This window comes from Heloderma suspectum, chromosome 5 (assembly GCF_057233095.1).
Source record: "Heloderma suspectum isolate Gila_16-S chromosome 5, 16-S_ref, whole genome shotgun sequence".
Lineage (NCBI taxonomy): Eukaryota > Metazoa > Chordata > Lepidosauria > Squamata > Helodermatidae > Heloderma > Heloderma suspectum.
This window is the reverse complement of record NC_139462.1, coordinates 102,577,884-102,591,073: the sequence shown is the minus strand read 5'-3', so window position 1 is coordinate 102,591,073 and position 13,190 is coordinate 102,577,884. Positions and strand designations below refer to the sequence as shown.

The window sequence follows — 13,190 nt, the reverse complement described above, 5'->3', positions numbered from 1 at the left end:
CCCAGCTTATTCTGAACCAATCCAAAGAGAACTGGGGGTATGGTGGGGGAAGGTATTCCTTCTCATCACCAAGAAATACAGACACAGTGTTAACTAACCCACTATTCAGTATAAGCCATCTTGCAAGCAGCAACATTAGGTCAGTCCAGCAGCATTTATGAACAACAGAAATCAGGCCCATACTCCTCAACTGCAGCCCCATCCATTTTAGGTATGACTTGCCAAAATACAATTTTTCTGACAGAGGTAGTAGCCATTCCCACTTTAAGTTAACACTCCCTCAACAAGTTGTATTTTCAAAAGGTATCTCCTGAAATGGCTTTCTTGCCTGGTACAAATACATGCTCAGGTTTCAGTTGCAATTATTCAACTGAAAACAATAAGGAAAAAAACAAGCACAATTTCCCTTTGTTTTGCTCTTAATATAAATGCAGCATCGACTGCAACTCACATCCTGTTATCAAATATTGTTTCTTTGAGAGAAGCTAATTTGTTCCTGCCAAGAGGTTTATTGATAAGAGCTATACAGCACACATTACACAAATCCAATATTTTGGCAGGAATGAGATCAAAACTTGCCTCAGTGTATGATTCAGACAGATAACTTTATAAGCAGAAGAATGCCACAGGCTCTACTTTTATGTGATCATAAGCCACAGGAGGATATTCGGACCAATGAGTAGCATTAATCTTTCCTGTTTACAGTATGAAGCTGAACACAGACAGACCCAACAGTAAAAATGGAAGTCAGGTGAGTAAAGCAAAACACAAAGAAAAAAGCTCCCATCAATAGTGCCATAGATTAGATTTATATAATCTACATGAAAATTAAACCAAATTATCAATTTCTTTGACATATTCTTTACATATTTAAATACATTTAGAATATTTATTTTTAGCTAGCAGCCTGGCTTTTGTATCTCATGCCAGTGAAGAACTGAACATCTACCACTTAGGTCTAATTCGATACTTCACCATGGAATGCTCAAGTTCTAGAACCAGCCAAAGTTGACAAATAATTATTCCCTTGTTCTAGCACTGTGCTGGGGCAGCAGAAACAATGCTACTGCTGCTATTGATGTGGCTGTGCCAGTGTCATGCCCTGCTGAAGAAATCCTCCTCTGACAAGGAGCTAGAGCTCCCAGAGGCAGACAACATCAAGGAGCAGCCCATGTCAGGAGACCAGGAGGCATCTGCGCCCTCAGGGGAGATGGTCACAGGTCCATCCCTGCAAGACAAGGGGAACTCTGCCTCTGAGACAGAGACTGAGCAACCACCTAGTCCCCAAGAATGTTGTTCATCTTAAGAGGCAAGCCGGTTAGGCCAGTGGGACCCCTATGAGAAGGAGTGCTCAGCTGCAAAGGAGGGCTCCTCATGAGTAAAGGACTCCTTATGAGGGGGACTTTTTCCAGAAGACTCTGACATGCTGCAGCTGGGTCCTGGGTGGGGCCTCTGGGGGCTTCAGCTGATAAGACTTCAGATGAGGCCTCCTAGTGGCTGGAACAACATATTTCTTTCAGCTCCTGGTACCTTGCAACCTAGGTTTCTTGACCTGGTTTCTTGTAGGGCTGATCTCCTGTGCCATGATCCCAGAATTCCTGCTAAGACACTGCTCCTTGGTCTGCGCTTCTTTTGGACTGCTCACCTGTATCTGACCTCAGCTTTACCTTAGACCCTGCTTTGGACTCCTCACTTCCTGACCAGTAACACTGTGTTTCTGACCTCTGCCTACTTTTTGACCTTTGTATATGGATTTGCCCCAAAGACTGCCACAGGATTGAGCCTGGCCTAGTCTAAGCAGGACAGCCAGTATTCAAGGAAGCCCCCACCCCACCCCAATTATGGAGAGCTGTAAGATGGGACTGGCATGAAGCCTTGTAATTGTGCTAATGCAGCTATAGTGGCAGTCTATGACTGCCCTGCCCATCTCCAAGACCAAACCAGCACATGTCAACTTTCAGCAGAAGTTCCACATGTTACATACTCTTCAGCCCAACTGCAATATATGGTATCCTCTGTCATGGTCCAGAGGCTGCTCTTGGTAACCCTAAACTTATCCCTTTCAGAATAGCTCCAGGTGACTTAAATTCACCAGCATGACCAAACCATCCAGATGTCACTCTGAGCCCAACTTTGGGAGCTCTAGCATCCACACTTTCCATCCCATATAGGATAGGAACCTGCCTTATACAGAGTCAAACCATTGGTCCATCTAGCCCAATATTGTTAACACTGACTGGAAGCATCTCTCCACGGTTTCAGCCAGGATGCCTTCCTAGCCCTACCTGGAGATGCTGGTGATTGAACTTGGGACCTCCTGCATGCAAACCATATGCTCTTACCACTGAGCCATGGCCCCTCCCTCGTAATAGTGAGAATATCCATGCGTGTCTATTCATATCCTTACTTAACACAAGTGTCTTTCCAATCTTTCACCTACTTCTGTGCTATATCAAGAGTAATATGATTCCAGAGTCTGGCAAGACTATGTGAAGCGGTAGAATGAACTGAGGCAAATAAACTGTTTTTTGTTTGTTTTTTAAAGTGAGATTTATCCAGTTAAATTTAATTCAGGTATGCATTAAAAAAAGCATAAAATAGCTTTCTAACTAACTCTAGAGGCTCAAGCTACACACAATGGTGGTACCCTAATTGTTTAAATCTGAATCTGCACCAATCACATATATATCAAGGATGAGGGATGTAAAAGAAGAGGTACATAGATGAGGGGGGCTAACCTACCTGCCAAATCCAATCAACTCCTGTGACCTTGTTCTCTGGTCCTTCAGCAAGGGCAATTTGGCTGGTGAGTACCAGAGACAGGGGCCTTTTTTGTAGTGGCCCCATCATTTTGGAACTCTCTTCCCAGGGAGACACCCACATACTTTTTTTTTTATCCCAGTCAGCTTTTGAATGATCCTATTTTATTCTGTTAATACTATTTTTAGCTACTGCTATTATATGTTGAAATAAGTTAGTGTTTTACATTATGGTTTTACGGCTTGTAATACATTATTATGAATTTTGTGTTTTAATATGTTAAACTGCCTTGGAAGGGGTAAGCTTGCAACCCAGCCTATAAATAAATAATTTTAAAAATAGAAAATAAAAAGTGAAAGCAAGGCATTTTCTCTGCCTAGCAAAAATTTTCCAAGTATGCTTACTAAGCTAATCAGTCAAGGCTACCAACTAGAGCCAGCAGCTTTGAGTCCCAGAAAAAATTCTCCTTATCAAGGGAATAATTTCCTTTGAAGACAGCATGACACCACAAAGTCTCTCTCTAGTCTGGGAAGAACAACCTTGCATGTTTTAAATCTTAAGATGGTTACAGAATTAAAGAGAGTATTTGCAACCATCTTTGGATTGGGCAATAAATACATTACTTACTAAAGAGCACATGAGTGTTCATATTTTATCAGATATTAACACTAGTATCAGCATGCTCAAAGTCTCTTCCATGTAGGTGGCAACATCTATGGTGGGGCAAAGCAAAATCTTCACTGTTGTGATCTCCTACCTCATGTTCATATGAATGCTGTGCCAGAATAGATCCTTCTCAGAATTATCCTTGTTTTAAAGGAAGCAAAACAAGGCCTCCAAGACTACAGTGATAGAGGTTCTCTTTATGTGGGATGTATGCCATTTTTGAGTGACTTATTCCATGCTTTTTTTTTTGAATGGCTATTTATTGAATAATGGTGTGTTTCCTTTTTTGAAATGTTAGCCAGCTGAAGCATGTGCTGAGTAGTCAGCATCAAAATTTAACAAACAACAAACCTGAAGTGGTAACACAAAAAGAAATGCAAAATACTGAGAGAGCCAAGCTAAACACCCATGACATAATGAAGTTGGTTTTCACTCCATATCAGCTGAACCCTCCAGAGGTGGAGTTCTGATTTTTTTCTTGCAAGTTTACACTGAAGTCATGGCTTTCCCTTAAAAAAATGTTAAAATTGTTGTTTGACAAGGTTCCTAGAACATGCTTTGGGAAATTCCTAGTTCCATCCCAACTACAATTCCCAGACTAGAAAAAGAGAAGCCATCGCTGCTGCATAGGGCTTTGCATAAGTATTTTGCTACGGGATCTTGATTTGCTCCTCCTGGCAGGAGAATCCCCTGAAAGGAGTTCTGCTCTTAGGACATTCCACCAAAAGAGGGGAGGGTGAGAAGTGATTTTCACCGATTCTTCCTTCTCCCTCCAGCCCCTTATGTCCCCTGAAAAACTGCTCTGGGAGACCCTCCAGAACAGTGTGGGCTGCTGTAGGGCAGGAGGAAATCAGCAAAAATTGCCTCTCCCCCTTCAGCCATCTGGATGCTCTTCTGAATCTCAGTCCCATCTCTGAATGGAAGGAGACCTTCTGTTTACAGAAGCCTAGTTAGGATCCAAGCCTTAGTAAATAACTGCCTAAACTTCGGGGTCGCAAGAGAAAACAAACTGGCAGTTCAAACTGGCTGCTCCATAAAATTAGGGCCAGAGTTCAGGAAGGAGCTTGAAAGTCACTCTTTGAGAACCATGATCCTAGGATTGAAGTAAATTCAAGTAAAAATGGAGAAAGGAAAGAAGGGAGAGGAGACAGAGCGCAGCTAAGAACAATGCTAAATCAATGGAAAAGGAAAGATTGAGCAGGAAGGCTGTACTGAAACAAAGGAGGCAAATGGACCCCTACACATGCAGTTTCAAAAAAAAAAATGGGCTGCTTAAAAAAAACCAGAGAAGTGTACAAGTATTTTACCTCTGAATTTTCTTCAAGCTGTAGTTGCTTGGCAATAGCCTCATCATCTAGTGTAGAATCCCTGCCTTGTGAAAGCTGCACCACAAAGAAAGAAGAATCACAGGAAGGTTCAATTTGCAGCCCGTATTTAGACAAGTGCCACGGAATACTGTTAGACGAATAAGAAAAATCATAAAGCCTCATCCTAAATACCTGCACTTAAAAATGGCAAACTCACTCTGAAAGTCTCATGTCTGCCTTTTGCACTTCTCAGGAACTGTGGGAAAAATCAGTTTCAAGTGGTTTTCAGAAAGACATGGGGAATGTTATGCCAATGACATTTATCACATTTTATTGCAGTGGCACACTGATCCTTACTATTTGCTCCAGTATATTTTGGAATCTATATATTAATAAGAATCCCACTCGAGTGCAAATGCCATATTAAAGCACTTACTAGACTGGGATATACATAGTTCTTATGTTTGAAAATTCAGAATAGACAGGCTTGTGCACAAAAGAGATTACACAAAAGCTGAAACTGGCACCCACATTCAAAAAGTAGGCCCTCTCCAAATATTCCCCAATCCAGCTACTGATGTTCCACAAAGAGCAAGATCCATGCACAATGGGGTGGTATCCCTTCCATTCTGGGCTAGGATTGATTTGGGCTAACATATGTTAAGCCCTCAGCCTTTAGTTCCCAGCTCCTAGAATCAAACTCCCTACTTCAAGTCCAGGGTGGGGAGTGCAAGAAATGCTTTTATTCCTATCTGATAACTTGACTATTTTCTTGAGGCAGCAGAGAGAATTAATTTCATGCTAACCAATTAAAATGTTGTTGGTCAGGAGGAGGAGAACCAATACCGTTGTTGACTGGCTTTTGGTTTGAACATACATTGTCTGCCCTGGCAGTTAAAGGCAAGTGGAGTAAAGGATGGAATAATCTTGAATTCTTTTCCCAGCAAACAATTCATGTGGCTTTCCAAAAGTTTGTAAAGGGGAAAGACTACTTCCTGCCCATTTTCCCTTGAAATTTCACTTGTGTGAGATGATTTGACATGTTTCCTGAGGTTATGTTGATACATTTAATTAGCATTAAAGAGCAAATTGTAGAACTGGGCCATGAAATATTGTTCATCCTGAGTACTAACTTTATCGAAGTGATGGTCTTGCAGCCCAGTCCTAAACACTGCTGCCTTTACCTTACTTGCCAAGCACAAGATTACACTTATGCTGCAATAAAAGCTTATACAGCAGCAGCAGACACCAATCCATAGGGTCAGACAGACCATTTAATAAACTTATGACAAACAAATGAGATTTGTCACAACTGGTAATAGAGCTTTTCAGCGGTGGCCCCAGGAGCTTTTCAGTGGTGGCCTCAGTGGAAATATGCAAGATCTGCTATTACGGCCCTTTAAGGTGGGCCATGAAAGCCTCTTTTTTCCAACAGGCTTTTTAAATACATGCTGTTGGGAGTTAACATTATTTTAAAGCTGCCTCCAGTTTTACAATGTTATTTGAGCTTGGTTTATCTTTTTAAGAACTTTTATACTTGAATGTAATTTTACTTCATCTTGTGAGCTGCTCTGAAGACGTTGGTCCAAAAGCAGGCTACAAATCCAAAAATACATAAATAAAATTTAAAATTGTAGAAAGGTATTAAACATATGTAGAGCTACTGAAGAGTGGAAGTAAATGAGTATAATTTTCCAGCCCGTAAGTTCAAAACAGGACGAAAATCAAGCTGTGACTAAAATCTTTCAATAGCAATATCACCCTTTACAGGCAGATATCTAAAAATGATGCACAAGCAATTTAATTAAAATTAATTAAACAATCTTCTCTCTACCAGTCACGCAGTAGAGTGCTACTCTTACACTCCACTAGAGGATGGAAGCCAAATTGAAATGGATCACACATCAATGTATTCTTCATTAAATTCATGAATGTTTCTGCTCACAAGCACGCATCAGCTAGGAGAAAAACTTACCCACTGGCACTACCCACCTCTTTTCGTTTGCTTGACACCAGCTTCTTCTCCGATCGCTGAACACTAGCAGTTCCAAAGTAATCAATTACAGAGGTTGGTGTCAGTTTCACCAAAGTTAAGGGTTTACTTTTTATTTTTGGTTTGGGGTCTGCCTTTGATGCTTCAGTTGTTCCTAGGTGAATGGTTGCAGATGCCCCATTCTCCTTGGGCTTTTGGGGAGCCTTCTTACTAATGAAGTCTTCATCATCTGGGTACAAAAAAAAAACATTTAATTACTCTACATTACCACAACTCTGAACAAAGCATTCGTTGAAAGTAACATTTCCTTACTAGTTAAAGTCTTGCAATATTTTTAAAAGATGCAAAGTGAAAGGACCTGATCAGGTTTTACATTTGAAAGAGAAGTCTCAGTGTGATATAGGGCTCTCTTACACACAAACACACACACACACACACACACACAACTGCAGGGACAGAGTTTTCCAAGATACGGCCTCTAAAATCAGCCATCGTTGTCTCCATTCATTCGCACAGGTGCTGTTTCAGAGGCTACAGCCTGAAAAATTGCAGCAGGGGGCAAAAGCTCATTCCCTGCAAGGGAATGTGGGAGAAGAAAGTTCTCTGTGGGGGATGGATGTTTGGTCCCCAAAAGCAGTTTTCCCAGGAGATGCAGCCCTTCAAAGCAGGGGTAAGTTATTAAGTCTTACCTTGCTTGAATTTTAATCCTAGCCATAGAAGGAGATTCCAAATGTTCATGTCCCCTTTTAGGCAAGCATTACCAGCCCCATCAACCTCATTTCCAGGTCTGAACCCAGCAACCTTCAGTGGCATCTCTAGAAGCAAGCCACATTTTTACACCTCTTTCTTTGGCAGCAAGAATTTCTCCACTGAAAATGGAGCGCAGCACTGCCTCTACACGCAGATCCAACTGCAACATTAGTGCCTTTGCTCAATCATTGCCCTATCATCAATGCCGTATGAAAAGGCTGTTTAACATCCTACATAGATGTTAACACTGCTTCGTAGTTCTAGACGAATCACAAACATGCACTTTAAAGTATGGTAGTTATGGCCCTCTTATCTGAAGTAAAACATTAAAGCCCTGAGCTGTAATAAAAACATAAAATTGACCCACTGAATCCATTCAGATATTATTCCCACGCTATTATTCGCTAAATAAATTAAAACAGAAAGAAATCTTCAAATCACATCAACAGCCATCTGACCCACTGCATCCTGCTACCCTTACCTCTTAAAAATATCACTTGCAAGTTCCACAAGTATATTGTCCTAGTAAGTATTAAGATCAGCACACCATCTTCTAGAACAGAAGAGCCGGTGAATCCTTCAGCGTTGTTGTTTTAAGATCACATTTTAGCCTTTACACAAACTTAAAAAGAACACTTTGCTGAATGATTGTTGGGACTGGAGTTGGGGAGGGCAAAAATATTTCCAAGAAATCTCTTCTGTGCCCCCACAAACCCCAGCCTTAGCATTCATGCTTTGGCCTACCACTTGCCAATATATTATGTGCCAAATCTCTCCTTCTACTTCACTGTTTCACTATAGTCCCATTTTGCATTTAGGGTAGAATACCACAAATTTTGCGCAAGTAACACACTCAAACTTCTGCTTTTGTGTATAAGAAACAGGGTTTATTCTGCTCTCAGCAGACTTGGCTTTCAAAGATGCTGAATTCCAAGTTACAATAACCAAGGTCCCGGCTTATAAAATCTTCGATCGTTTTACAAGCCTCATCTGGCAAATTGCAAGCAACTTTGTTGAAATGTTGTTATCATAGTTGCCTGGGTGCTACTGCTAATGAAGTTAGGGACAGAAAGAGTATGAAGGGAAGCTAACAACAACAAAAATCATTGCTTTTACTAATGCACTAACTTTATTTTATTCTTCACTTTGTCAAGGGCCAGAGGCAAAATTTGTTCCGTTCTTTGAAAAACTCTGAAACACAAAAACATGGTGCATCAAACTCAGGAAAACTGGCATCTAACTAGAGGTAACAGCCAATTCTCAGGACAACAGCAAAAAAAAAAAAAACACACACAGAACAAAGGGCGCAAGAACCAGCAGTCATCTTGCCCAGACTCCCGTCTCTCACTTTGTCCCCAAACCTGACCATTGCTCCTCCCCTCTCACTCCCAGTATTGCCCATGATCCCTAGAGAACATGCTTTCTCTTGTCCATTGTACAGCTTGGAGAGAGAACTGGACTTAAAGCAAGGGTATCAAGCCTCTTTGGGCCGTAGGGCTAAATTCAATTTTGAGTACCTCTCAGGGGACATATTCCACTGGTGGGTGGGGCTGAAGGCAAAAGGAGGCAGGGCCAAACGCCAAACATACCTGCGTACTTTAACTTAAATCTCTTACTGCCATAATGAAGCCTTAGAAAAGGCATTTCAACTTTTTAGAACAGGGGGAAAAGGGGGAAACATCTGGAAACCACCAAACAATCAACAGTTGGGGAAAGGGTGCAGAGCCTGGGGTGGCCATTTCAGGAACCCCAGAGAGTTGGACTGGGACCTTAGGTGGGCTGGATTTGGTCCGTGGGCTTCAGGTTCAGCATCCCTGACTTAAGTCAATTCCCTACTGAACCCCTAGTTTACACGTATATTAAGGAGCTTCTTTTTATTCCATTTCTGCTTATTCAAGTGCAGCTTCAGAATGGGTGCTGAATTTCAACAATTAAGGATTTTAATTCCAGAAGGCTATTATGGTAGATGTGGGTGCACAACTACAGTTTGTCATTTGCCAGATGTACAAAATGAAAATAAAGGCCAACTGTGGGGCCATTCTGTGCAAATTACAAATGAGCTGAACACCATTTTTTAAAACTTCTCTTTCAAATGCAAGTCAAAGAAGTATCTAATTGTTCAAGCAATAATTATTGAGCAAATTCAGTCAGTCAGTCTGCATGAAACAAAGCAGTGGAAATAATGACATATACTCATAAGATCAAATAACTAGTTGCCATGTCATTGAGTTACATAGCTTATTGCTCATTTGCAAAAAGTACAAATAAAAATGCTGGTTATCAAATATTTTTATTATCTGGGCCCTTCATGGAGCAACATGATTTACAGGAATTATAGTTAGTACAGTATAGAAAAGATGGGCACACAAAAAGCACAGAAATGTTTTGATACAAGTGCACCTTATCAAACAAATGAAGTCAAAATGTGCGTGTAGACTGCAGTGTATTATTGGTCAGAAAAATACTGAGATGCTAGGAAAGCAACAACAACCCAGTTCCTGCAAATTAAAATCTCTTTACAAAACTGTGCAAGGTTCAATGCATCATTAAGAGGTCATCTTCTGCAAATAACACTTAAGGTTCCATGCTTCACTAAACAGTGGAGTATGGGAGTTACTGAATAGGCTCAAGCATTTGGATGTCTCCCAACCCACTAGGCTAATTTACCAGAGACTGGCTAGCAATGGAAACATTTATAAAACCACTCTGCCTTTTCCCATTACCTGTAGGCAACACTGTGTTCTGCCTTCGACAATCAGTAATCTAAAAAGAATGGAGGGTGGTTTAACCAAACATGGTAATGATAAAAAGTGCTTCATGGGGATTAAAGTGACAAACCTAATGATCTGTACTGCACTGCCTATATTAAGAAACAGTGCAATTCTACACAATTCATACACTTTGGAATTTGATCCCCGGCAAGCCAAAAAACAGCAGAAAGGGGGTAGGGGGAAGAAGTATAGGGAAAGAAAGACAGAAAACATTAAAATTATGCCTTAAAGCAACTGTTTTTATACTTTAGCTACAATTCACAACCCGATTAATGACTTCCATTTCGCACAGAAAATCATTCTATAAGCAAACAGCTGAGTGCTCACCTCTAAACCTAGAGGGGTTCCATATATCCAATGTGACCAGTAACTACTGATATTATTATTATTATCATTATCATCATAAACAACATTCTTATACCATACCATAGCTGAAGCTCTCTGGGAGGTTTACAAAGACTGAAAACTATTCAAAGTACATTATACAAACTGCTGAACCCATTTACATAAAATAATATAAACAGACAGCACATACATAGACAACAAACATAACCATAAGACAAATCCAGAACCTGATTAAAAACTCATCATATGATGACAAATGCCTGAGAGAAGAGAAGAGAAGAGAAGAGAAGAGTCTTAACCTGGTGCTGAAAAGATAGCAATGTTGGCACCAGGCAGGCCTCATCAGAAAGATCATTCCATCCACTATTGGGGGGCCACCACCAAGAAGGCCCTTTACCTTGTTGCTGCCTTCCAAGCTGACCTCAGAAGAGGCACCAGAAGGAGGGCCTTAGATGCTGAATGTAGCGTACAGGCAGGTTCATGTTGGGAGACGCGCTCCATCAGGTATTGCGATCCCAAGCCATGTAATGCTTTATAGGTTAAAACCAGCACCTTGAATCAGGCTCGGAGATATACAGGCAGCCAGTGCAAGCGGGCCAGTGTTGGTCTTGTATGTATACCTTCTGGTCCCTGTTATCAATCTGGCCACTGCATTTTGCATGAGCTATAGCTTCTGAACCACCCTCAAAGGCAGAGTGCATTGTAATAATCTAATTTGGAGGTTCACAGAGCACAGACAACTGAAGCCAGGTTATCCCTGTCCTGATAGAAGCATAGTTGGGCCACTTACCAAAGTTGGTAAAAGGCACTGATAGCCTTATTCTCTATACATTTATCTAATCCCCCTTTAAAGCCATCTAAGCTAGCAGCCATCACATCTTGCAGCAGCAAATTCCACACATTGAATATTGTGTGACAAATCATTTGCTTTTGCTTATCCTGAAGCTCCTATCAACTGGTTTTCTTGGATGACCCCAAGTTCTCGTGTTGTGAGAGGGGAAGCAAAACTCCTCTCTATATACTTTTACCAATACTATGTATAGTTTTTATCAACCTCAATCATGTCACAGAACCATAGAAACAAGGAGTTGGAAGGAATCTTAGAGGTCCAACCCTCTGCTCAATGCAAGATCTATAGTGTAGGATACAGCTATAGCAATCCGGACAGATGGTTGCCCAGTCGCTGCTTAAATACCTCCAGCTTAAAATATTCCCCCTCACTTGTCTTTTTTCTAAACTAAAAATCCCCAAATATGGCTGCCTTTCCTCACAGTGAAAGCACTCCAGCTTGCTGATAATTTTGGTTGCCCTTTTCTGTACCTTTTCCAAGACTACAATATATTTTTATAGATGGGATGACCAGAACTCAAAAAAAATTGTAGAGATGGAAAAGGTTCAGAAAAAAGGAGGCAAATTATGATTTGAAAACAGATTACTGAATAGTGTTTCACTGCTTCAAAAAGCCAACTGCTGCACATTATTGGGCCAGATTTAATGAGACTAACGCACCTATGTTTTCTGTAAACTGATTCAGCAGCAAAACAGAGAGGACATCTAAGAGTTACAATGCTGATGGCTGCTAAACAAATCACTGTACAACATGCCGCACAACAGAACAGCTGTCAAAGTCAGAGGGGAAATCTGCAGAAAGTTCCAGAACAAATCCAATTTGCTTCCTGGGGTTTTGTGGGTGGACCAACCCCAGATACACTGAAGGACAAGAAGGAGATAATTATCTCACTATGAGTATGAAGAGATTTACAATACCAATTAACCATTTCTGGGGTGGTGAAAAGCATTACATCCAAACAGCACCCAGTTATTTAAGAGACACCAAATATATGCAGCAACAGGAAAGACAGAGCCATGAAAACTTGAGCTGGCTCAGACTTATGCTACAGTCCCCCAGAATAACAGATCTAAAAGACATAAACTACAACCTGGTTCACACGTAGCGGTGGCAAATTGTGGATTAATTAACCCAAAATTTGCCAGGTTGCATGCCGCAACCATTTTGAATATGCAACCTCCAACCGGAGGTTACTCTGTGACAAACCTGGACGCTATGGGTTAATTGTGAGTTAAACAATCCAAAGTTACAATTGTTTATCCTATGGGTCAATCGGAGGTTGCATATTCAAAATGTTGGTAGCAGGTGCTGGGCACACACCGCAGCACATCATAGGTTAATTTGCCACCATTACATGTGAATGGGGCCACAGCGTCAGATCTGCTCAACCGTGACCAATGCAGCATGGTAAAGTGGCTAGTATAGGAATCAACACTGCACAGCAAATATATCCTCTCATATATTTGTAGACTGAGACACACCTATTTACTTTTAGGAGGCTGAAAGTAATGTCAACTGTCTTCCAAAACACTGCTCAGAGCCAGTGGACAAGATCAGCCATGTACAGGTGATCAGCAGGTGTATCAAATTAAGTTTTAATCTACAGTCACTAGATAAGAATAACCTTGATCTGCAGTTGAGGTACTTCACGATTGACCTTGACCAATGTTTTCTGGCATGTAACATGTGGAAAACTTTTGCTGCAGCACTTGAAGTTACATAATACAGAACACCTTTGATTGCCTTAC

The 13,190-nt window shown here is 41.0% G+C and overlaps 1 protein-coding gene across 9 annotated transcripts in view; it reads right to left on the bottom strand.

The window, feature by feature from the left end:
• The window catches only part of RFC1 (replication factor C subunit 1), a 63,770-nt gene that overhangs the window by 32,502 nt on the left and 18,078 nt on the right, over positions 1 to 13,190 (bottom strand). For 5 of the 9 annotated variants that reach the window (XM_084856887.1, XM_084856884.1, XM_084856885.1 and 2 more), the window contains exons 5-6: positions 6,726 to 6,955; positions 4,734 to 4,808 (exon numbers count right to left, since the gene is read on the bottom strand). In XM_084856887.1, coding sequence (XP_084713013.1) covers positions 4,734 to 4,808; positions 6,726 to 6,955 — 305 coding nt within the window. Of the gene's footprint in view, positions 1 to 4,733; positions 4,809 to 6,725; positions 6,956 to 8,604; positions 8,668 to 10,199; positions 10,240 to 13,190 lie in introns of all 9 variants that reach the window. The other 4 variants (XM_084856889.1, XM_084856890.1, XM_084856892.1 and 1 more) reach the window with 3 other exon arrangements.